Raw genomic sequence first — 22,038 nt, forward strand, 5'->3', positions numbered from 1 at the left:
AAAGGTAATTGACAAGCTTCAAAGCAAAAAGATATCTAATATGAAAATTGCAAAGGCAAGCTGAAAGACTCGACGTCACCTGCACAGAAAATTTTCAGCCCGCAAAAAGCCATTAAAAGAGCAACTCTTTATACACCAATGGTTGATCAGCTACAATTGATAATACAAGGATACTAAGGTATATGTCAATGTTACAAAGTACAAAAAAATAGTAAAACGTTAAGCAAGAGCAAACTATTAGTCTTTCTTTGAGACCTTAATTGGTGTTTTTGTATGAGCAAAGATTTCGTTGATTTCATTAGTAAAGTTATTGTAAGCATCTCTCAAACCTTCGAAGTCGTCGTCTTTGATTGATCCTCTGCGGCCCCTGAATGAAGTCCATGCTTCGCTCAATTCTTTCATATCTTGGTCGAGTTCTTCTTTGGTAGCGGTTTCCAAAACGTCGATAGGTGGCAAACCTAATGTCGGTATTTCTTGTTCGGATTCATCTTTCATGACAATATTGGAAACAACGGCTTTAACTTTATCAGTTTCGACCTTGGATAATTTGTTCTTGGGCGGAGCTCTATTTTGTTCTTGGGCAAGAAGATAAGCGTCATTATGGGATTGACACCAGGCAATAACTTTTTTACTATATGGACCTTTGAAAAGGAATAAAGTGATTGCTGTACCAATTGGAACGTAAAAGTAAACAGTTGACCAACAATACAAGGATTTCCTAAAATCAAGGATAACAAATGGTTGAGTAATGAAACCAAAAGATAATTGAGTGACAAAATAAGTAATGAAATCATAAATTTTCTTTGAAGGTTTTGGAGTTTTACCATCAGCCTCTAAGAACATTGGACGTAAATTACGACGATAAATTTTGCCCAAGGTTTGAGCAAAAGCACCCATGACGAAAGTTAAATAATATCCAGGTCTTGTACCATGCCAGAAAGCACTTGTTGCAAAAGTGAAAAGAGTACTTTTAAAACCGGGTTTCTTACCCCTTCTAGCAATTCTTGTATAAACGTAATTCTTCAACCATTTGTTAGTATTCATATTCCATGCTTCTAAACAAGTGTGAACGTTTTGACCAGTTTCAAATGCATATGTATCAATATTTTGAACTCTATTCCATTTAAATGAGTCAGTTTCTTGATCATATCCATTATAACCAATACCACATAAAATACAAGCACCTTCAGCAATTAACCAGATGGTATAGTACTTCAAACGATGAGATAAACTCAATACCCATAAGTAAAAAATTCTATAGATGAAATTATGTTCTTCATAAAAGTCACCGCTCAAAACATATTTCAAATTAACGTACTTAGAAGCTTGGAAAAATATACTAGCCCAAAAAGCACCGTGAAGAACTTTTTGTAAAGCAGGCTTACCACTACGAGGAATTCTTCTCTTTCTTTTACCTGGTCTCTTGTCATCAGGAACATCATCGAATAATGTTGAATGGATAAATTTATCGTAATCAATATAGTCGAATGCTGGTCCAGTAAGAACAGACGCAAAGAAAAAAACATATCCAAGGTATGGTAAGATATTTGGATGCTTTTTAATCACTCTTGAACGGGTATATGGGGTTAAATACTCTTTTGGTTGTTTTGAATCAAAAACGTTCCAACCAAAAGCTGTCAACTTCATAACGAGCACCATTTGAGCCCCAGTAATATCAATTATAGTTGGATCATATTCAACGAAAAATTGAGTCTTAACATGGCTATACGCCAAATGGGTCATTAAAAATAAGAAATTAACCCATGGCATCGCATTAGTCCTTAAATATCTAGTAATAAAATATGAACCTAAGGACGAAACAAGTAACGTTATCAAGCCCGATCCTAAATTAAGAATACCAAACACATATATGGACGAAACTCCAATCACATAAAGATTCTTGAGAGTATAATCTCGGTCAGGTAACCGTTTGAATATCACACTGAATGGGAAGGAGAGAATAGTACAGAATAAAATCTTGAAACTAGCTTCATCTAAACCAACCAAATTCAGCCATTGAGACATGTATGATTGAACAATTGCAATCACCATGTTAAACTGTTATCAATTCACGTTGTTTCAGTGCCTCTATAAGGGTATATAGCGAAAAGAGTAAGTATTTTTGTTCTTTTCGTTATCAATTCTTCGGCTTTGAACAGCTTGTGATCCGCAAGTTTGTTATTTTTTTTGTTTGTTCTGTCGTGTTTTATCGAACAACTTCAATTTATTTGATTTTTACCAAATTAGTAGAAGCAGAAGCTCAAAGTGTGGAGTAGTCTTGAGGTAACCATTGTGGAATAGACAGGGGTAGATAATAAAACGGGGTATTGGTTGACCGTTTGGTGTTAACGGTGGAAGGCTTACAGTCGGTTCTATGACCCAAAATATATCTATATGTAGTATACAACATTAATCTCTAGCCAGAACCATTTTATAACCAGCTTCAAGAGCAGTGGTGATGGCTTCGTTTTTGTAAGGAATGGAAGACAATACGAAAGCGACGTCGTTCCATTGTGACTCCGATTGACATTTCATTAATCTGACCAATAATTTTTCAGATAATTGTTTTTGATGTTTTTCCTTTTCAATGAAACCAACTAAGAACTTAACAATACGTTTCATGGCATCTTTGGATAAACTATCATCATTTGATAATCCACTGAATATATCAATAAACCCATTATATATGGCATTGTCTTTCGTAGCCAATTCCGTGAAGAACAATCTACACATATCACTAATACCTTGATCAGAATTTTCCAAACATTTGGCCATGGAAGATAATTGACCTTTGACTTTAACTTGACCGGCTAGAATCAAAAAGGTCACTGTCATGAGACATGTTCTTTGTACCATGATATTCTCATCTGTAAGACGGCGATATAAGAAGTCGGTATTTTCATCCACCAAATTATTAAAACAGACAGCCATGTCTCCTAAACCTAAAACACAGTTACATCTAATTATTGGATCGGGTGATTTTTCCATGATTGTGATAAGAAGCGGCAAGTTATCTTCACAGTATTTGGAAGAAACACACATAAGTTTGTTCATACATAAAACAGCTGATCTCTGTAAGATTTCATTATCATAATTCTTGTTATTTGAACATATTTCTTTCACCAAGGGACCAAATCTTGCGAGTAAGGAATTTTCTCCAAAAAGAAGCTCTCGTTCTTTAATATAGATAACAGCATCGGTAAAATCATCTTCGGAAGTTCCACCAATCATTTCTAATTCATTATCGTTATTCTCTTCCTCTTCCCCATTATCAACTTTCTTGTTAGCAGCTTCAGAATCGTGCTTTTTCTTCTTAAATAACGTCTCGAGTTCCTCTAAATGGACAATGGTTTTAATTGCAATGTGTCCCACAATAAACAAAAGCTGTGATAAACTTATCAATTTTGAGCCTTCATTTCCGGCAAAGACTAACTTGGTTTTACTCTTGATAATATCGGAACATACTTCATCCGGATTACTTGATGCACGATAAATGGCGCCAATGGCTTGTTCTGCAACTGTATACCATTCTGGTTTTTCATTATAAGAAAGTAAAATGTTGGTGAGCCTTTCAATTGCCTCATCTTCTCTATCAATCTTAAATGTTTCATTGTTTTGGTTCTTATTGGTGGTTGCTGGCATAACTCTCTGCAAAGCAAGACATGAATATTTACACAATACCAAATCATCCTTACCAACATCTCCTAAACCTACTCTCAATAATGGATCAAATCCTTTCAATACAATGTTATTATCTGCTAATGCCAACATACCCAATAGAATAATGGCACCATGTGATTGTCTTTTGGATGTTATTTGTTCAGTTTCATTATTTTCAGCAAAACTGTATACTTGCCAAAGAACTTTAATGATATCCTGATTAATTAATTTTTCATCATACATAAGACAAAGAAGTTTCTCAAGTGACGCCAAGTCGGAAACTGATGCAGAATAAGTTAATCCAATTAAATTGTGAGCTATCATTGCAGCAGCTTCTCCAGGGGATAAATCATTAGGTACCGTTAAGAATAAGTCTTTGTAACAGTCAATTAAGTGTGATGCAATAGATTTTCCTTCATCTGAAGAGCCTTTCATCCAAACCAAATGCAACATACGACGAATACCAACTTGAGCATTCTGGATGTCATAAGCATCGGCAAGAACAAGAAAGTCCATAGATTCCAAAACCTCGTTTCTATTCTTGGAGAAAAGTAACCTAGAAACAATATCTGCACCTTTATGAATAGCCTCAATGAATAGGACAGCATCCTGATAATATTGTACCTTAAGTTTGAGTTTGAGAAGCGTGCTAGTATCCGGTAAATTCTCTTGCTGTTCAATCATTGATTCATTCAATTCATCCAAATCTAGACTTTCGTTTTCATCATCTTTTTCTTCATCATTTTCATCTTTGTCTTCTTCATCATCTGCTTCTTTCTCATCTTGATTTTCTTCATCCACATCCATATCATCACTTTGTTTACCATTTTCTTCACTATCACTACCCGAGAGCTCATCCTCTTCTTCTACAGAATCAAGCTCATCATTTTTTCTTTTCGATTTTTTTATAGGAGATATCGGAATGTATTGATTAAGTTCAGCTTCGGCCTCATCTAGCTTTGCTTTCCATAACTTTTGTGATAATTGGGAACCATGAGCAGTGGAGAATGGGTGGGTCAAAATTAATTTGCACATTAATTTTATAGAGTTACGGCGAACCAATGTACTTTTATCATCTAATGATCTCACTGCTAACAACATTATGATCTGTCTTCTCTTAGGGAATTTAACTGGTAGGTTACATACTTTAACTAAGGCTTGAATTGCCTTTGTTCTGACATAAGGATTCTGATCCAAAAATCTTTCTTGAAGTAAATTGAGAAGACCATCTATTTGTTGAGAACTATTGGAATTATGTTCATCTGCAGATTCATTATCACTCTGTTCTGATTTTATAATATCAATTACTATATTCCCGCAAGTTTCAACTACTGAACATCTCAATGTTTGATTACTGTTATCCAATAATTGAGCAGTTGATGACAACTGCTTCAAAATCAGTCGAGGATTAAGCTCAGATAGCTTCACCAAAAATTCGGATATAGACTTAGGACCATTACTGTCATTTGAATTGAATTCTATTTGTGCAATATCTCTTAGGACTTCTTCAGTCAATACATTATAGTCAAATTGGGTGTTCAAAGTATGTAGAAGCTCAGCCATATAATTTGGAAGATGGATATAATAAGTTAGCCCTTGTAATATAGAACCTTTAACCATGGTACTATGACCATGGTACTTCACTGCGAGACAAATATTCTTGAACATGAACATCTTAATGGATGCAACCTTCATTCTTTCGGGTACTTCCATCAACCTGAAAATTGGCCTTATGAATAACTCGATGAACAAGTTACGTTCAGGGGTAGTAACGAATATTTTAGATATATCAATCTTCAAAACAGTAACTACTGCTGCCAAAGCGTCTTCAACCTGAGTACAATTTGCTTTCCACTTAGCGTTATTGGAGGGCTGCCTCGACTTTCCTGATAAATTATGGTCTTCTTTCCCCAAATATATTAGGAGGACAAACATAATATAACCGTATTTTTCCAAAATAGTTCCAAAATGCTCTATTTGGTCCACGAAGTCACCTTGTTCAATCGCATTATAACAGTTTTGACCAATTGAATTAAACGATGAGGTGATCAAGTACGAGAATTGCTTCTGATGCTTGGTATCCAATGACGGAAACCCATGAGCCAAGTCAATTATTTCCTCAAATAGCTCATCATTAGTTATTATGGCTTCTGGATTATTAGCTAGCGAATCAATAACAGACTCGAGCTTCGAATCGATATCTGAAACTTCCAAAGGGTACTCCTTGTCGGCATCGAAGCTGTTGAAGTACGTAGAGAGTGTGAAGTCCATTCTCGAATGCTAGTCAAATAAACCCTGGTATCAAGGTCTGCTTAACTTGATGTTTTGATTCTGATCTGGTACTTTGTTTATATTTTCAATTTGTGTTGCGCACATCAACAAAAATGATATCTTTACATAAAACTGTTACTGGGTTCATTAAAGAAATAACTTTATATATTACAGGACATTAGATTTATATAAATGGAGAGGGATTAGTCTTTCAATTTGGCGTAACCTTTTATGACGGCTTTTTCTGTGCCCATTCTTTCTTCTTCTATAACCCCCAATAAATCTTTCATGGTGACTGAGTTACCCGATCTGATTTCACGGTATCTTAAACCATTATCACCTCTTACTGATATGATGGAACTCTGTTTATTTTTACCGTCTTTGTCACCACCGGCCGCATCATCACCACCCCCAGTACTGGAGGTCATCCACGAATACTTTTTACGACCAGGATTCATGGCCATCATTGCAGCTGTGGCATTTGCAGCTCTGTGTAAAGTTTCTTCAGCACCTGCTTTAGCGGAAGCATCCCCATTTGCATCGGCACTTTTTTCTAAACCTAGAATGATTCTCTTGCTGACTCTTTTTTCCTCCATTTCTTTTTGTTTTGCAGCTAAGTTTCTTAATTCCTTGGATAAGTCTGATCTTTGAATTGCAGTCAGCAGTGACAGGGACAACTTTTTATTTTTTGAATTGAAACTAGGTATACCACGACGACGATGGCGAGACAATATAACAGTCTTGCTGACTATTTTGGAAAGCCATTGCTGACAGGCTACAGACATAAGTTCTAGTAGTTCACCGTCCTGTACGAAATTCTGAAGGATCCCATTTTGGTTTGCTACTCGATTCATAAATACCGCGAGATGATATGGATGTAAGAATGCATTCAAATGAGGATTGTATTGTCTCTGTCTTTGTGAAAATTGATTTGCAGCCGTTATATTGGATGCTCTGTGGGCGTGCTGTTGAGCCAAGAGTTCTTCTTCCTTTTGAATATCAACTCCTGCTGCTGCAATGGCATCATTAAGTTTCGAGGCATCATCTGCGCTAACCTTTGATTTCCCGCCATCTTCTCTGCTTGTCTTTTGTTTATCATCCTTTGTTTTTGACCTAGCAAGCAGTACCGCTTGCTGTGGCTCCTGTTGTGCAACCGGAGTGGAGCTTCTAGATTGTGCATCGTTATTTTGTTCATCGAATCTATTAGGCACAGTAGTGGCTCTCTTCACTTCTGGTTTATTCTTGGGTGCTTTAACCGGAGACTTGCTTTTAGAAGCTGCTGGACTAGCGGATCCCATTGCTGGGGGTTTTATCTTTTGAACTTTAGGACTCGTCGATTTAGACTGTGCTTTAGAATCATTCCCTTCAGTATTGGATGGAAACTCGGAAACACTCTCTTTCTTGACCGTCACTTGTGGAACCTGGCTCGAGTTGCCAGGACTGTTTAAAGAACTCTGCTGGTGGCTGTTTCCTGGGTTTGTATCTGCATTACTTTCATCTAGAAAATCTGGAAGATCGAAATTGAATCCGTCGATATTATCCACCATAAAATCCCCATGATTCTGGTCTCCACCTTGCGGGGTTTCGTTAATGTCTCCCATGTCAAATGGAAGTGGATCAAACAAGCCTTCGTATTGACCGTCACCAACATTTCCCGTGGAATCTTTCTGAGTCCGCTTGTTTGGAAATTCATCAGTGGAATTACCCTCTAATTGCCTTTTCTGCGAGTCCGAATGCGTATCACCTGGACCGGACGACATCGTACCTATATCTGCTCTATGATGTGATGCTGTTCAAGTTGGACTTGATGATAAATGCTTAATGGCAATTCTTTCTAAAGCCTTTGCCAACTTCTTCCTGTTGTTTATAGCTCAATGTCTTTTCCCTCTCTATTTTTTTTTTTTTGCTGACATTTGAAATCCGGCTGATCATGTGACTTGTGAGGCAAAATCCCAGTACTTCCGACCCGGTGATTTTTCATCTTTTTTTTTTTTTTTTTCTTTAGCTTTGAGATGCCTCATTGCAAAGAGATGTCTAATTGAAAAAAAAATCATTTTATTCGATTATTGCAATATATTCGATATCATTCACTTTGGTTAGTACTTAGTAGCAGTATGTCCAGCTCCAAGACTTCTATGGTGACCTTTGAAGGCCACCGAAACTTGAGACTACGTTTAGTTTTGGCTACATTGGCAGGTATTCCAATCAAGATCTCCAAGATTAGATCAAATGATATGAATCCTGGTTTAAAAGATTACGAAATTTCATTTTTAAGATTGTTGGAGGCAGTCACTAATGACTCCCGTATAGAAATTTCGTACACTGGTACTAGCGTTATATTCAGGCCAGGGATTATCATAGGGGGACAATTGACCCATAATTGTCCTGTTTCCAAGCCAGTTGGATATTTTATTGAACCAATGCTATACCTTGCACCATTTTCCAAGAAGAAATTCTCGATAGTGTTCAAAGGACTCACGGCATCCGACAAGACCAGAGATGCTGGTGTTGAGTCGATCAAATGGGGGCTCTTACCAATAATGGAAAAGTTTGGAGTAAGAGAAGTTTCGTTGCATATATTGAAACGTGGATCACCACCTTTAGGTGGAGGTGAGGTTCATTTGTTATGTAATTCGTTAATTCCACAACCAATAACTATGCATGCTCTCGAAAATCCAAAAATATCCGCCATCAGAGGTGTTGCATATTGTACTCGTGTTTCTCCATCAATGGTTAATAGAATAATAGATAGTGCTAGAAATGTTTTGAGACCAACAGGAGTGGAAGTTAATATCACTGCTGACGTTTGGAGAGGAGAAAACTCAGGGAAATCCCCAGGATTTGGTGTCACCTTAGTAGCAGAGCTGAAAAAGGGTTGGAGAATACTAGCAGAAGGTGTTGGTTCTCCCGGTAGTTTACCAGAAGATTTGGGTGAACGTGTTGCATATGAGTTATTAGAAGAATTATCGAAAAGTGTTGCAGTTGGAAGAAACCAACTTCAATTATGTTTAGCATTTATGACCATTGGTAAAGAAGATATTGGAAGATTGAAAGTTCATAAAGATCAAATCGACGATAATTTTATTCATATATTACGTGACATTAAACAAGTCTTTGGAACTGAAGCTTTCTTGAAAGATGGTGCAAATGAACCAATCCCTGGTGAAGAGGATTTTATGACTGTTTCCCTTAAAGGAATTGGTTTTACTAGTGCTTCTAAAAAAATAGCATAAAAATACTTTACTTGTATATTATTAAATTATGTAATAAATGTCTTTTAAATAAAAGTAGATGTAAAACACCTGACTCAAAGAATTGAAGAATTGATTTTCCTTTTACCAAAATGAGCACCATCCAATGTAATGTTGGCACAAATTCTCCACACTAGTGGCCTGTTGAATCAACTTGTCAACTTGAGTTGGAATGTCCAATCCTTTTAATCGTTTGATATCATTACCAGTCAATTTATCAGTAATTCTCTTCAAAACCAATGCTGCTCTAGCATTTCTTATTTCTAATTCATTTTGCTTTGCGAGTTTTGCAGCTTCTTGTTCGTCTATTTGGCCCCTTCTCAATAGTTCGGCAGTGTTTACTTGAGGAACTTTAATTCCTGTTGCTTCAGCAACTGCCTTTGTTGGGAAATCGAACCCCCAATTGATCAATGGATCATATGCAAATGCTTCCAAGATCGCCATTAAAGATTCCTTATTATCTCGAAGAACTCTCATAACATGTTCACAAGTAATACGGAATGAACCTTCTATACCACTGACTTCCATAGCATAGTTCAACATTCTGGTCAATCTAAACGGAACTTTTTCTGGGTATTTTTCACGCAAAATAGCAGCTTCAAAACAATCACCAAAATCAATATGAATAACTTTACCAGTAGATCTGTCCAACATTAAATTTGAAGGATGACGATCACCAACACCCAATATATACCCAACCATAGACATCACAGCCAATGAACGAGTATACGTAGTACGACGATCTAACCAGGCTTCAGATGATTTAGATTTCAACCATAATACTTTGTATAAATCTTGACCTCTGGTATTATCCAATGCATTGGTGAATACTTCAACTTTTTGTAACAACGTAAGACTATCATAATCAGGTGCCATCTGTAACATAATACGATGCTCAATATTTAACCAGATTTTACGAGATTCACGATACTCTCTGATTAAAACATGGAAAGTATCACTATTAGGTACCCAACCTAATAAACCAACCTTAGGAGACAATGGTATAGCAGCATAACGTTGAATATCTAAATGTCTCTTGAAACATTCAGTATCATTGAGTAACAAAGTATTGACTAAACCAAATAATTGCATTACCAAGTTATCTTGTCTGATATCTTCATGACCTTTTAAAACATATGTATAGTCTTTGCCGTCACTTCCTCTGCAGGAAACTTTTCTAGGTCTTTGTTTTGACGAGATAACTGAGAAAGTTGGATCGAATTTTACGATACTTACCACTGGTTTGCCCGCTTGATAAGTACCCGGTAAGGCTAACTCGAGGTTGTTGGCTTCTTCTAATTTAGGTGAAACGTATTGTAATTCTAGGCTCTGCAATTGAGGTAATTGACGACTGATACGACGGAATACATTATAGTAAATCTCCCATGCATGATCAAGGTTCGCAGTATCTTTGGTACGGCGAAAGTTCAACACCCATTCGTATGCATCAGCTAATTCCCTTCCAAATGCATTGTTGAAAGATGCTTCTCTCATTGTTTCAGGGCCCTTCTTCAACATTTCGTGGAGTGGCTCTAAAACTTCAAACATCTTTTCAGTATTGTGTTCACCATAGTATAATCTTGAGGCATCCTCTAAACCTTCGTACCATTGTTCATGCCATAAAACAGCAACTCTGATTAATTCGTGACTTACTAATTCGGATTGATCAACCAACCTAGGCGAATGCATACGCATTTTATCAATAATAGACATTGCAGCCTTTTTACGATTTACAGATTCTGAGGTGACAGCCACAGCTAATGGATATACCAATGCTTGAGGGTGAGCCTTACCTAAATCACTCAACAATCCGAATAATGACCGACTAACAATTTGATTTGGTTGATGAATACGAGAAATTAACTGAGGGACAACCTCCAACCAATTATCTATTTTCACCATACTGAAACCTTCGGTCATTGCTTGAGCCGCCTCAGGGATCCCACCAAATTTGAACCATAAAGTTAACAATCTTAAAGTGTCTTGAAGTGAATTGGAGTTAGATAAAGCAATGGAATGAAAGAACCCTTTAATGGAAGGTACGACATGACGCTGTACCGCTTCGATGGGTATAACATTTGCTTTTGGTTTACTATCTTGTATATTGGTCTGTGGGGTTTTCAGATCATTTTCAGTATAATTGACTTCATTTTGTTCCATAATCATCTCATTTTGATTTGTATTACTATTTTGCCTATTGCTTTGAGTGAATAATGATATTACTTCAAAGTTAGCAAGTGCCCAATTATGCCATGCTTTATACCACTTATCATCAAAATGGGTAGCCAATAGATAAGCACCGAGAATTATTTCAGATGTGTCCGTTCTCCAATTACTATTCAATGCGATTTGCCATTCACCTTGTTTCAAGAAGCATCTTGCTAATAGTTTAGTATATTCTTCAACATGCTTTGGAATTCCAGGACCCTCTGATGGTAAGGGTTGAGTTATCAAATCATTAGGGTTTAATCCCAAGTCTTGCGACATCCTGGTGGTGAAATCAACTAAATGACGCAAAGCTTCCTTTTGTTGACCTTTAGACCACATGTATTTCAATTGAGCGTAAACAACTTGTGGAGGAGCCCTAGATGGGTTCTCTGGGGAACCTTCTTCTAATAAAAAGTTCAATGATTTCTCTGCTAAGTTTAATCTACCAGATTTACGACATAAATTAGCAAACTTGATCCACATTTCCATATCTTGTTTAGGTTTAATAACAAGCGCCCTGACTTTCAACATTCTTTGCCATATATCAACATTCCTTTGACAGCCAAGTAATCTAGTATTCCAGGTTTTTCTCATAAGCGCTCTTTTTTCCGAACCTTGAGGCAAACATTTATATTTGATGATTTCTTCCAACTCGGCAAGCATTTGAACTCTAACAACAACCCCATATGCTCTATTGTAACTTTCACTCACTAAAGCGGTGATTTCAGTTACCAAAAGATCTCTTGCCTTCAAAATATTGTTCGAAGCATCTTCAAAATTATTTCTGTGCAAACTAAGGACAGCATTGAAAAATGCTTTATCTGGTGACTCGGGTTTCATAACTCTGATACATGCATCCATTCTATCCCATTGACCCAAGCCCCAAGCAGCTGCTGCTGCCAAAGGTGCCACACTTCTCTTGGTATCACTTGTGGAGTTGGTCCACTTCTTCTGAGCAAGTTCAGATAATTGCTCCCATTCACCTAAAGCATGCAAACTTCTCATTTTACCCATTACAACTTCCATGTTGTCAGGTTCGGTCTTTTCTCTTTCATTGTAAGCACGTAATGCATCATCCCACTTCTGTAATTTTTCATGCCATGTCTCTTTCAATTGAAGATCATGATGTAGTTGTGCATGCTTCAAAATACCCACAGCGGCATCTGATTGCTGAAGCTGGTTATTGATACTGATTAAGGCCTCAATGGTAGGAGTTGTTGGCTCTTCATAAAACTCAAGCTCTTTATAATGTAAAGCTTTTGCATAAGCATGACAACGTTGAGCAAATTGACCCAATCTTGTAATTGAAATTGGTAATGGTTTGTCATCATGCTCCATGAACTCTGCTAAGTTCAAAAGAATTTGGTGAATCTCTGGAGGGTTTGCAGCTGAATATAATGCGTAACAAAATGATTCAACTAATTCCTCTTGATTCTGTGAATATAGCTCACTCCAACAACTTGCAAAACTGGCATTGAACAAATCTTTTGCTATTGGATGATAGTCTATAGCCAAACCTAAACAAGCTCTGATGGCATGCGAAGGACTTTCTTTTATAAGTTCAAGACTTAATCTGCTTATCCATTCTTGCCAATCCTCCTTTGTGCGAGTTTGACTACAGTTCCAAGCCAATTTCAATACATCTTGATTTACTGGGAGCTTCCTGGACACATCTGGTCTGTCGAAATGACTCAATTTCTTATCCTTCTTTTCTTTGTAAATATCAAGGTGGTCAGGTAAAGGATCTCCACTTAAGAGCTTGTTCACTAATTGTTCAAAGGTTGAGGAATGGATCTTCTGTTGAAGTAATGTCTTCTTCAATACAGGAATGAAAACACTAAACTCGGAGCCAAGTTGTAAAACAAGGCAACTTAAGGTATTCATTGCAGCCAGCTTTAATGAATCATGATCTTCACGCAACACACGTAAAATTGGGTGAATAATCCTTGATGCCATATCATTTAGTGGTACTTTATCTGAGATTTGACCGATAGTTTCAAGTGCATCTATCCTCAAATCTAAAGGACCAGTTTCAAACAACTTACAAATATTTGGGATGATTATATGAACATAGTCCTCGATGTTACTGCCAAAGATAACAAAACTTTCTAAAACATTAGAGCTAGCGTCTTTGTCTTCAGATTTATCTTCTTCGAATACGTTTAACAACAAAGGCAAAACATCTGGTAAGTACATTTTGAATTCTCCTTCTAAAGCTTTAGATATCGATTGGATCAAATCAATAATAATATTTTGGGTGTTAAGTTGGCTATTAACACTGAAAAATTCTTCAATCACTTTAAAAATCTCTGGTAAGAATGGTCTAATATGCTGTTTGACAATTAAAATCAAATGTCCAAACTGTTGAAAGTAATAGTTCAACATAGATGGTTGACAGGTGTGCATGACATTAATAATTCCCGGGATTATTTGAGGCAAGAAGGAGACACAGGTTAAGCCCAATGTTTGAAATATGTACATGATGGCTTGAATAACCTTACTATGGTGTGTACTTAAGGAAGGATCTTTTAAAACTCTCATTAAGTTGTTGATTGCAACTGTTGGATAATATTCGTCAATCGATGGCGACATACCCTGCATCAACAAGGCAACATCTACTGGTGGGGCATTTTGTTCAACTGGTATACTTTTGGAATTTTGTTCAACTTCACGATGTTTATAAGGATCTAATGCACCAAGAATACCAAGTAATCTCACTGTTTCTCTTCTGATTGATGGAGAGGTTTCCAGTTTCAAAATACTCACAAGCATACCTAACAATTGTGGATAATCCAAAAGTGGTTGAATGACATAACTTGAAGAGCTTGCTATTTGCCCTAATGCTTTCAAAGCTGAATCCCTTTTGAAAGAAGAACTTTGATCCTGGAAAGTTTCTAATATTAGTGGCATTAAGTCTGGGATGAATGGTTTCAAATCTTCACCCCCTACGACAGCAAGTTCACCAAGACATTTAATAGCACTAGTTGCAACAAGAAAGCTCTTATCTTTTGCTTTCAGTAATAATACTTCAACTATTGGTTTGACGTAAGGGCGCGCAAGCTCTTTTGAGTTAGAAATCAATAATGATAACAAAGTTGCACTTTCTTCCTTTTTGCGACTAGTGTTTGCATATTCTAATTTTGATAATAATTGAATCAAAGTTTTTCTCAAAGAAGGAACAATGTATGCAGGGTTTATAGACGATAAGCGACCTAGTATTGCAATTGCAACTCGTCTAACACTGAATATTTCATCATTTAAAGCGATGAAAAGTAATTTCACGTTATCGGCTTGAGATAATTGATTATCAAAGTTTCCATTATTCAAGCATTTCAAGCCTTCTAATCTGATATCGGGGATTGGATCAGTAATGGAGATTGAAAGTAACTTATCTAAGACTTCATTCACTGCATTCAATGCATTGACACTAGTTTGATGACAAATGGGATCTTCTATGAAAACATTGCAAGAAGTTTTTGTAGCTGATAAACGAACTTTATAATTTCGGTGTTCTAAGTAGGTTAAGGTACAGTATCTAACAAACTCATTAAGTTGATAATTTTCGAATTTGAATGCAGGAAGCATTTCCAAAGCTTGAGTCAAGATAGCACTATCATAAGTTTCGTATAATTCTGGGTTATTCAAAATATTATTAATACTCAATCCAGTATCTCTTGATATCATCATCAAACGATAATCCTTCGCCAAAGAGGTGTTTATTTTTATTGTACCATAAGGAGATCCGGGTGGTTGAAAGATTTTACCTGAAAGAACCAAACTCAACAAATTCAAAAGTTTCATATTTACAATGTCAGTTAAAGTTGGAATGTTTTCTATAAGAGTTTGTAACACATCTTTCATATGAGTCGACAATGAGCAGTTACTAAACATCATATCTAATATGTCTCGTTGTAAATGCTTTGTCAATGCAGGGCCAACTGCTATGGATAATTTACCGATACAGTCGAAAATGGCGGGTTCTGTGACTTTTCTGCTTGCCTTGTGCTTGGAAGAACCAGATGCTGAAGCTGAAATTGCATTTAGACTATTAGCTGAATTGGAGCTTTCACCATTTGATACGGCCGCAGCCGAAGATCCATTACTAGATACGGCATTAACAAGAATCAGTTGAACACTTGGATTAGAAGAATAGGATAATCCTTCTCTGATATTGTCTAAAATTGCATCAAGATATGTAGCCATTTGATTACCAACTTCGAGTGAAATCAATCCAATACTTTTAAATATGGCACTTTTTTCAGCATTTGCAGCTTCATTATGCTGATTTTTATATTTTTTCAATTGAGAAAGATAATAGTATAACGTACGATGTAAATATTTTTCAACGAAAAGTTCCGGATTAACTTTACAAAGCAATGGGAAGATGTTGGTGAGTTCTTGTCTAATGATTGCGAGCTTGTGATTTTTGTACCTTATAGTATTTTCATAAATTAACTCAAAATTGGATACAATATATGCGTCTTTATGATACTTGATAAGTTCTCTATATACCAAGAGCGAACTATGAATCGATTCATTAGATTGATTGTTTGCGGATGCAATTAAGTTATAGGTACTCAGGGAATTTGCATTGGTGGAAGTTGATGATTCTGGTTTGAAACTGTTTGGGGTATCACTAAGAGTTCTGGATGCAGTATCTAAAAAGTTTTTAATCCAAAATCTACTAGAGTTAGTATTTCTATGATAAATTAAATCCATACATTTATGGAAAGTTTCGGCTGCATCAATTCTCATAACTAATTTACTATCTCGTAAAGGTATCCACATATATTCAAGAAACTGATGCACATAAGGATATAATAGGGAAGGGGCATTATTTGCCAAAGCAGTGATGACCAATATGGCTGCATGTCTTCTATTGTCATGTTGTTTACCATCACTTTGAAGCCATTCATTAGCCTTTTTAGCTTGTTCATCAACAAATTCACCCGGGGATGTACCACCCGGTGCCGCCAATTGACCTAGAGTGTTGATTGCGTATTTCATAATGGTTAAGTCATTGGAAACAATCAAATGAGATAAATAATTGGTAAATCTAACTGTTTTAATATTATCTTCAATACCAACATCGAGGTCAATCAATTTGTTTACCGCAGCTATACCACCCAAGACCTCGGAACTTTCATTACTTGCTAAAAGCTCCCGAATTGTAAGCTTGATACTACTATTATATTTATCAAATTGTTCTGGTGGTAAATCTCTAGCTATTGATTGAAGATAACTTCTTAATTCATTTGCCGATCTATTACGTTCATCCTCATCCTTAGATTTCAATCCTTTCTTGATTTGAACGAGCGACATGCCCTCGACAATCTGTACCTGATTGGACGACATGATGGGCCTGAGCTTCAATCACTAATAGATTTCTTTGTAAAAAACTTACCCAGTTAAAGTTTCTTATCAAAGCGCTTAAAATCAAAACTATTGGAAAGAAAAGCTCACTCGATACATATTGATGTGCACACGCCTAACGGGAAACTTGTCTAAATAAATATTTTGCATGACTTTTCCAGGTACTTTAGGGTGTGTGGTGTACGGGTAAATAAAGAACGTATATAATAAAGAGGATAAATGAAATAAACTAAAGAAAAGATAAAGACTTTTTATATGGTAGAGAGAAGAAGGAAAGCTGAAGTGTCTAATAGGATTAAGGTACGGAGAATAAGGAGAAGTTTCTAACAATGCTTGGACCATATTCGTCGTAATCTTGTTTGGTGTAACAATAACTTTTGAATTCTGCAGTTTGAGCCAAAAGAGAACCACCAAACCAGACAGCATTACGTTGTCTTTTATGGGAGATGACTTGAACGTCAACACCGGTACTTTTAACACCACTTAATTTTTCACTTAATTCAATTCTTTCATTGACTAAACCTTTTAAATCTCTTTGTAATCTTCTACCGAAATCTTTAAACATGGTAGAACCCCCTGATAAGACAATGTTTTTATACAATTTTTTACGGACATCAATGGGGGAAGATTGAATAACTTGATCAACAACAGTAGGTAAAGGAGTCAAATAATCAGAAGAGCATATTTCTGGATTAAAGAATATTTCTGGAGCTAAAAATCTTTCATAACCAACATCAACGGTATCTCTTTTATTTCTATCGGTGTATTCAACGATATATTGGGCAAATTTCTCTTGGGGATATTGATCAAATTTTTTAAATTCTTTAACGATATCAGGACAAACATAACAAAAATCTTGTTTAATTTTTTCTGCAGTTTGTAAAGAGGTATTTGCTTCACCTCTATCTCTTAATAAAGACTGAATGAATAAAGTTATATCTCTACCAGCCAAAGGTATATTTTTAATGGCGGTACCGATAACATAACCTTCTGCCACTGGGATAACATGGGTGACACCATCACCAGAATCAATAACAGTACCAGTTAAAGATCGATCTTGAACTTTAGATGAAGTCCAGGAAGCAGCCAAAGCCAAAACAGCTTGGACAGCAATATATAAACCTGCACAATTGAAAGATTCAAACATAATTTCAGCAGTACTTTCTCTATTTTCTGGAGGATTTAAAGGAGGTTCAGTCAATAAAAAGTAATGATCTTCTGGTTCACATCTTAAATATTTAAAAATTGAATTTTCCCAAAATCTTTCCATGTGATCCCAATTCTCAATTTGACCATGTCTAATGGGATATGATAAATTATAATTTGGTCCATTGGCTGCATTCAAAGCTTCATCTCCAATGAAAAAATCTAAATCTTCCAATCCCCGCTTGGCACTCAAGTTAGTACTTTTCGCTGATGCGGATTTAGAAGTTTTATTAGATGATGAAGATGTAGCAATAGCAGTTGGAAAGACAAACGATGGTGAATCATTTCCTGCAAAACCCAATTTAGTTAACCCAGTACCATTGTCCATGACAACAGCAGGTGTTCCCATACTAGACATCCTGAATGTATTTGTTCTTTAAGTCGATAGAAGAATGGATTGAAAATTCAATTGATGTATCAACCTTCCAATTGACTCTATATTTTAATCTTGACAAGTAGATAAACCTCAAAGAAAAAGGAGAGTGGGAAAAAAAAGAGAGCACTTGTTGCCACACGACCAACTACGTTAATTGCAAAAAAAAAAAAAAAAATCGAGTATGATAATGGGTATAGAAATGGATTACTATATAAATATATGTACATTAATGAATGGGTTGTTATAAATGAAGGTATATATGTTGAGGGAATAAGTAGAAATCTAGTATTCATCTTTACCACTTATGATGACATCATTAATTTTTAAAATCATTCTAGTTAATTGAGTAGCTAATAATAATTGTTGTTTTTTACCAATCAATGGATCAATAACGAACAATTCTTTCATGTCATTAGTACCTTTACCTAAACAATCCACACCTAAGTTGGAGGATTTTTCGTTAACTTGTTTTGATTTTAAGTTTGATAAAGTTTCAATTGGGTCTAAACCAGAATTTTCAGCTAAAGTCATTGGGATAGTATCTAAAGCTTGAGAGAAAGCTCTAAAAGCGTATTGATCAATACCAGTTTGTTTATCGGCAGCATCACTCACGGCTAAAGAGCAGGTTAATTCAGCAGCACCACCACCATAAACAACTCTACTATCTCTAATTAAATTACGAACAACACAAATAGAATCATGTAAAGCTCTAATACCTTCAGCAGCAATCATTTCATTAGAACCTCTAACAAAACAAGTAACAGCTTTAGTATTTGAACAATCTTCAATAACCAACATACGATCTCTAGTAGTACCAAATTCTAATTCTCTAATAGTACCAGCATGACCTAATTTTTCAGGAGTTAAGTCTTCAAAACGAGGAACAATACGACCATTGGTAGCGATTGCTAATAATTCCAATTCTGAACCACCAATCCATCTAATAGCATTTAAATTATTGGCTAACAAAAGATGATTAGCTTCATCATCAAACCCCCATTGACAAGCAACAACATTGGCACCAGAAGCTTTAACACAATCAATCATTTCTTGGAATTTTTTCTGTTCATATTCTTGTAAGACTTTAAATTCTTCAGCGGAAGAAATATCTAATTTATGTTTAGTTTTTGGTTTTGGAGGTTCAAATGGACAAGTTAAAATAGCAATTTTGCAATCTTTGATTTCTTTTGGCATTTGAGGATGAGAAAAATCTTTATCTAATAAAACCCCTTTAATTAGATTTGAATCTTCAATTGAACCACCTACTTTTTTCTCCATTTTGATTAATTCGAAATCAACATCTTTTCTTTCAAAATCGGCAACTGCTAAAACTGAATCAACGGCCATTTGAGCAAAATGATCATGAGATTTACTAACAATTTTAGATCCTAATGAAGTTTTGGCTGCTTTTAATAAATTAGAATCATTCGATTCATTACTAATATTAATATCGTCTGCAATTAAATCTAATTGTTGACAAGCAATCTTACATGCTTCATCAAACCCATTGGCAATTTTAATTGGATGAATACCTCTTTCTATTAATTCCAAAGCTTGATCCAATAAAGCACCAGCTAAAACAACAACCCCAGTGGTACCATCACCAATTTCATCATCTTGTGATCTTGATAATTCAACTAATAACTTAGCAATTTCATTATCTAAATCCATTTGTGATAAAATTGTAGCACCGTCATTGGTTATAGTAATATCTCCATCTTGACTAATCAAAATCTTATCCAACCCTCTTGGTCCTAATGATGTTTTAACTATAGATGCAACCGATCTTGCTGCCAATATATGTGATTTAGTAGCTTCAATACCATGTTTTCTTTGTTTTTTACCTTGATCTCTGACAATAATGAATGGACGTCCCATTTCATCTTGTGCCACAATGGCATTCGACATATCAGGCATCCCAGGTGCTGACATCTTCTCTATTCTGGTTCAATATGCTTTATTAATATCAAAAACTATGATCCTCCGAATCGCCATCTATACACGGTTTTTTTTTTTTCATATTTTTTTTTTGGTCGTTGATTTCGAACAAAAAAAATTGGATTATGTAATCGGACAAAACCTCCGTACATTCTTTTTTTTTTTTCGAAAAAAGAAAAAATATCTCCAGATTACACCCGTGCCCCCTTCCCATCTCTTTTAGCTGCTAAACGTTTCTGAATGATGTCTAACTAGAGGCCGGTGCCCTACAGCAATGGCGACTTGCGTAGAAATCGATAAGACTTATCGTATACAAATTTCCAGTGGGAAGAGACAATATGCGAACACCGGCCAATGCCAGAAAAAACTAGCTCAGGTGCTCTGCGATGAGATGAGCTTATTGCAGAACGACTCTAGAAGTAGTACGGTATTATATGGGGGTATATCGTTATACTTGTGGTGCCACAGATCAAGTGTCTGAATGGTATCACCAGACACTTTGGAGAATCTGGTTTTGGAATGTCCAAGTCATCACCTTTGTAACCTCAGTTTATATGGAGAAGCCGACTGTTTTTTTCGGCATGCAGAAATTTTAATTTTTTTTTTTTCAAGTTTATTTAAGCGTAGCCTCTTCTTCTTATTCATTATTTTATATATCCAAGGAAACCTTTGTATACCATGTCTGACGAAATTAATGTTGATAATGCCAGTCTTGAAGAATTAAGAGATGTTCTTATTAACAAGTCTGGTAATGTTAAGTTGGCTAATAGATTTAGAGCATTATTTAACTTGAAATGTATTGGAGCTGATTCTGAAAATGAAGAAGAAGTTAAGAAAGCTATTGATTTCATTGCAGCCGCTTTTGGAGATGACTCTGAGTTGTTAAAACACGAAGTCGCTTACGTTTTAGGTCAAACCAAGAACTTATATGCATCAAAACATTTAAGAGATTGTCTTATAAGTAAAGAACAACAAATTATGGTTAGACATGAAGCAGCAGAAGCATTGGGTGCATTAGGAGATTCTGATTCTTTGGACTTATTAAAAGAATACTATCAAAATGATCCATCTTTGGAAATTAGACAAACGTGTGAATTGGCCATTGATAGAATTAATTGGGAAACTTCTGAAAAATCAAAGTCAGAAAATTTGGAAAAATCATTATACACTTCTATTGATCCTGCACCACCATTGCCAACTGATACTGAATCAAAAGTTGAAAAATTACAAAAAATTTTAAATGATCAAGAAAAACCTTTATTTGAAAGATATAGAGCCATGTTTAGATTAAGAGATTTAGGTACTGATGAAGCATGTCTTGCCTTAGCCACTGGTTTATTCGATGAAAAATCAGCTTTATTCAGACATGAAATTGCTTATGTTTTCGGTCAATTATGTAATCCAGTTACTGTCCCAGCTTTAATCAAATGTTTGAAAAATGAAAGTGAAGCAGGTATGGTTAGACACGAAGCTGCTGAAGCATTGGGTTCTATTGCCACTGAAGAATGTTTACCTGTTTTACAATCTTTCTTAAATGATGAAGAAAAAGTAGTCAGAGATTCTGCTCTTGTTGCCTTGGATATGTACGAATATGAAAATTCTACCGAATTAGAATACGCTACAATCAAAACTAATTAGGCGTTTTTCTTTTTTCCGTTTGTCTTTCTTCTTTTGTAGATTATCACTTTTTAATTTAATGTTCCTATGTTTATAATTTATTAAATGTAGATGTTTATTACTATTATAAAACTATTA

General features: G+C 35.7%; 9 protein-coding genes across 9 annotated transcripts; 3 read left to right on the top strand and 6 right to left on the bottom strand.

Annotated features, from left to right (window-relative positions):
- Window positions 1–237: 237 nt before the first annotated feature.
- On the bottom strand, window positions 238–2,052 carry LPT1 (lysophospholipid acyltransferase; the record flags this gene model as incomplete). The annotated part of the gene is made up of 1 exon (XM_020220055.1): window positions 238–2,052. One exon carries the CDS (start codon window positions 2,050–2,052, stop codon window positions 238–240), a length of 1,815 nt encoding a protein of 604 aa, XP_020078002.1.
- A 234-nt stretch (window positions 2,053–2,286) lies between these two features.
- On the bottom strand, window positions 2,287–4,927 carry YCS4 (condensin subunit). The gene has a single exon (XM_020220882.1). It carries the CDS (start codon window positions 4,759–4,761, stop codon window positions 2,410–2,412), a length of 2,352 nt encoding a protein of 783 aa, XP_020078003.1. The 5' UTR covers window positions 4,762–4,927; the 3' UTR covers window positions 2,287–2,409.
- A 1,207-nt stretch (window positions 4,928–6,134) lies between these two features.
- Window positions 6,135–7,229, bottom strand: TAF4 (Taf4p; the record flags this gene model as incomplete). Its single annotated transcript, XM_020218381.1, has 1 exon — window positions 6,135–7,229. The coding sequence occupies one exon, from the start codon at window positions 7,227–7,229 to the stop codon at window positions 6,135–6,137; it is 1,095 nt and encodes a 364-aa protein (XP_020078004.1).
- Window positions 7,230–8,045: 816 nt separating this feature from the next.
- RCL1 (rRNA-processing endoribonuclease) lies at window positions 8,046–9,164 on the top strand (the record flags this gene model as incomplete). The annotated part of the gene is made up of 1 exon (XM_020223474.1): window positions 8,046–9,164. The coding sequence occupies one exon, from the start codon at window positions 8,046–8,048 to the stop codon at window positions 9,162–9,164; it is 1,119 nt and encodes a 372-aa protein (XP_020078005.1).
- A 3-nt stretch (window positions 9,165–9,167) lies between these two features.
- Window positions 9,168–16,799, bottom strand: TOR1 (phosphatidylinositol kinase-related protein kinase). Its single transcript, XM_020220883.1, has one exon. The coding sequence runs from the start codon at window positions 16,743–16,745 to the stop codon at window positions 9,267–9,269; it is 7,479 nt and encodes a 2,492-aa protein (XP_020078006.1). The 5' UTR covers window positions 16,746–16,799; the 3' UTR covers window positions 9,168–9,266.
- Window positions 16,800–16,946: 147 nt separating this feature from the next.
- Window positions 16,947–18,403, bottom strand: ARP3 (actin-related protein 3). The gene has a single exon (XM_020220884.1). The coding sequence runs from the start codon at window positions 18,325–18,327 to the stop codon at window positions 17,059–17,061; it is 1,269 nt and encodes a 422-aa protein (XP_020078007.1). The 5' UTR covers window positions 18,328–18,403; the 3' UTR covers window positions 16,947–17,058.
- Window positions 18,404–18,627: 224 nt separating this feature from the next.
- Window positions 18,628–20,288, bottom strand: CCT5 (chaperonin-containing T-complex subunit; the record flags this gene model as incomplete). Its single annotated transcript, XM_020219584.1, has 1 exon — window positions 18,628–20,288. Exon 1 carries the CDS (start codon window positions 20,275–20,277, stop codon window positions 18,628–18,630), a length of 1,650 nt encoding a protein of 549 aa, XP_020078008.1. The 5' UTR covers window positions 20,278–20,288.
- Window positions 20,289–20,411: 123 nt separating this feature from the next.
- Window positions 20,412–20,771, top strand: HYPBUDRAFT_152199 (uncharacterized protein). Its single transcript, XM_020220885.1, has one exon. The coding sequence runs from the start codon at window positions 20,558–20,560 to the stop codon at window positions 20,762–20,764; it is 207 nt and encodes a 68-aa protein (XP_020078009.1). The 5' UTR covers window positions 20,412–20,557; the 3' UTR covers window positions 20,765–20,771.
- A 148-nt stretch (window positions 20,772–20,919) lies between these two features.
- On the top strand, window positions 20,920–21,993 carry HYPBUDRAFT_152200 (deoxyhypusine monooxygenase). The gene has a single exon (XM_020220886.1). It carries the CDS (start codon window positions 20,962–20,964, stop codon window positions 21,919–21,921), a length of 960 nt encoding a protein of 319 aa, XP_020078010.1. The 5' UTR covers window positions 20,920–20,961; the 3' UTR covers window positions 21,922–21,993.
- The last annotated feature ends 45 nt before the right edge of the window (window positions 21,994–22,038 follow it).

The sequence above is a fragment of the Hyphopichia burtonii genome (genome assembly GCF_001661395.1).
Source record: "Hyphopichia burtonii NRRL Y-1933 unplaced genomic scaffold HYPBUscaffold_2, whole genome shotgun sequence".
Taxonomy (NCBI): Eukaryota; Fungi; Ascomycota; class Pichiomycetes; order Serinales; family Debaryomycetaceae; genus Hyphopichia; species Hyphopichia burtonii.

What these genes read in the sequence shown, in the direction of transcription:
- YCS4 (XM_020220882.1), bottom strand. Translation starts at nt 4,761, where the DNA reads ATGTTGTTAGCAGTGAGATCATTAGATGATAAAAGTACATTGGTTCGC.
- TOR1 (XM_020220883.1), bottom strand. Translation starts at nt 16,745, where the DNA reads ATGTCGTCCAATCAGGTACAGATTGTCGAGGGCATGTCGCTCGTTCAA.
- ARP3 (XM_020220884.1), bottom strand. Translation starts at nt 18,327, where the DNA reads ATGTCTAGTATGGGAACACCTGCTGTTGTCATGGACAATGGTACTGGG.
- HYPBUDRAFT_152199 (XM_020220885.1), top strand. Translation starts at nt 20,558, where the DNA reads ATGGCGACTTGCGTAGAAATCGATAAGACTTATCGTATACAAATTTCC.
- HYPBUDRAFT_152200 (XM_020220886.1), top strand. Translation starts at nt 20,962, where the DNA reads ATGTCTGACGAAATTAATGTTGATAATGCCAGTCTTGAAGAATTAAGA.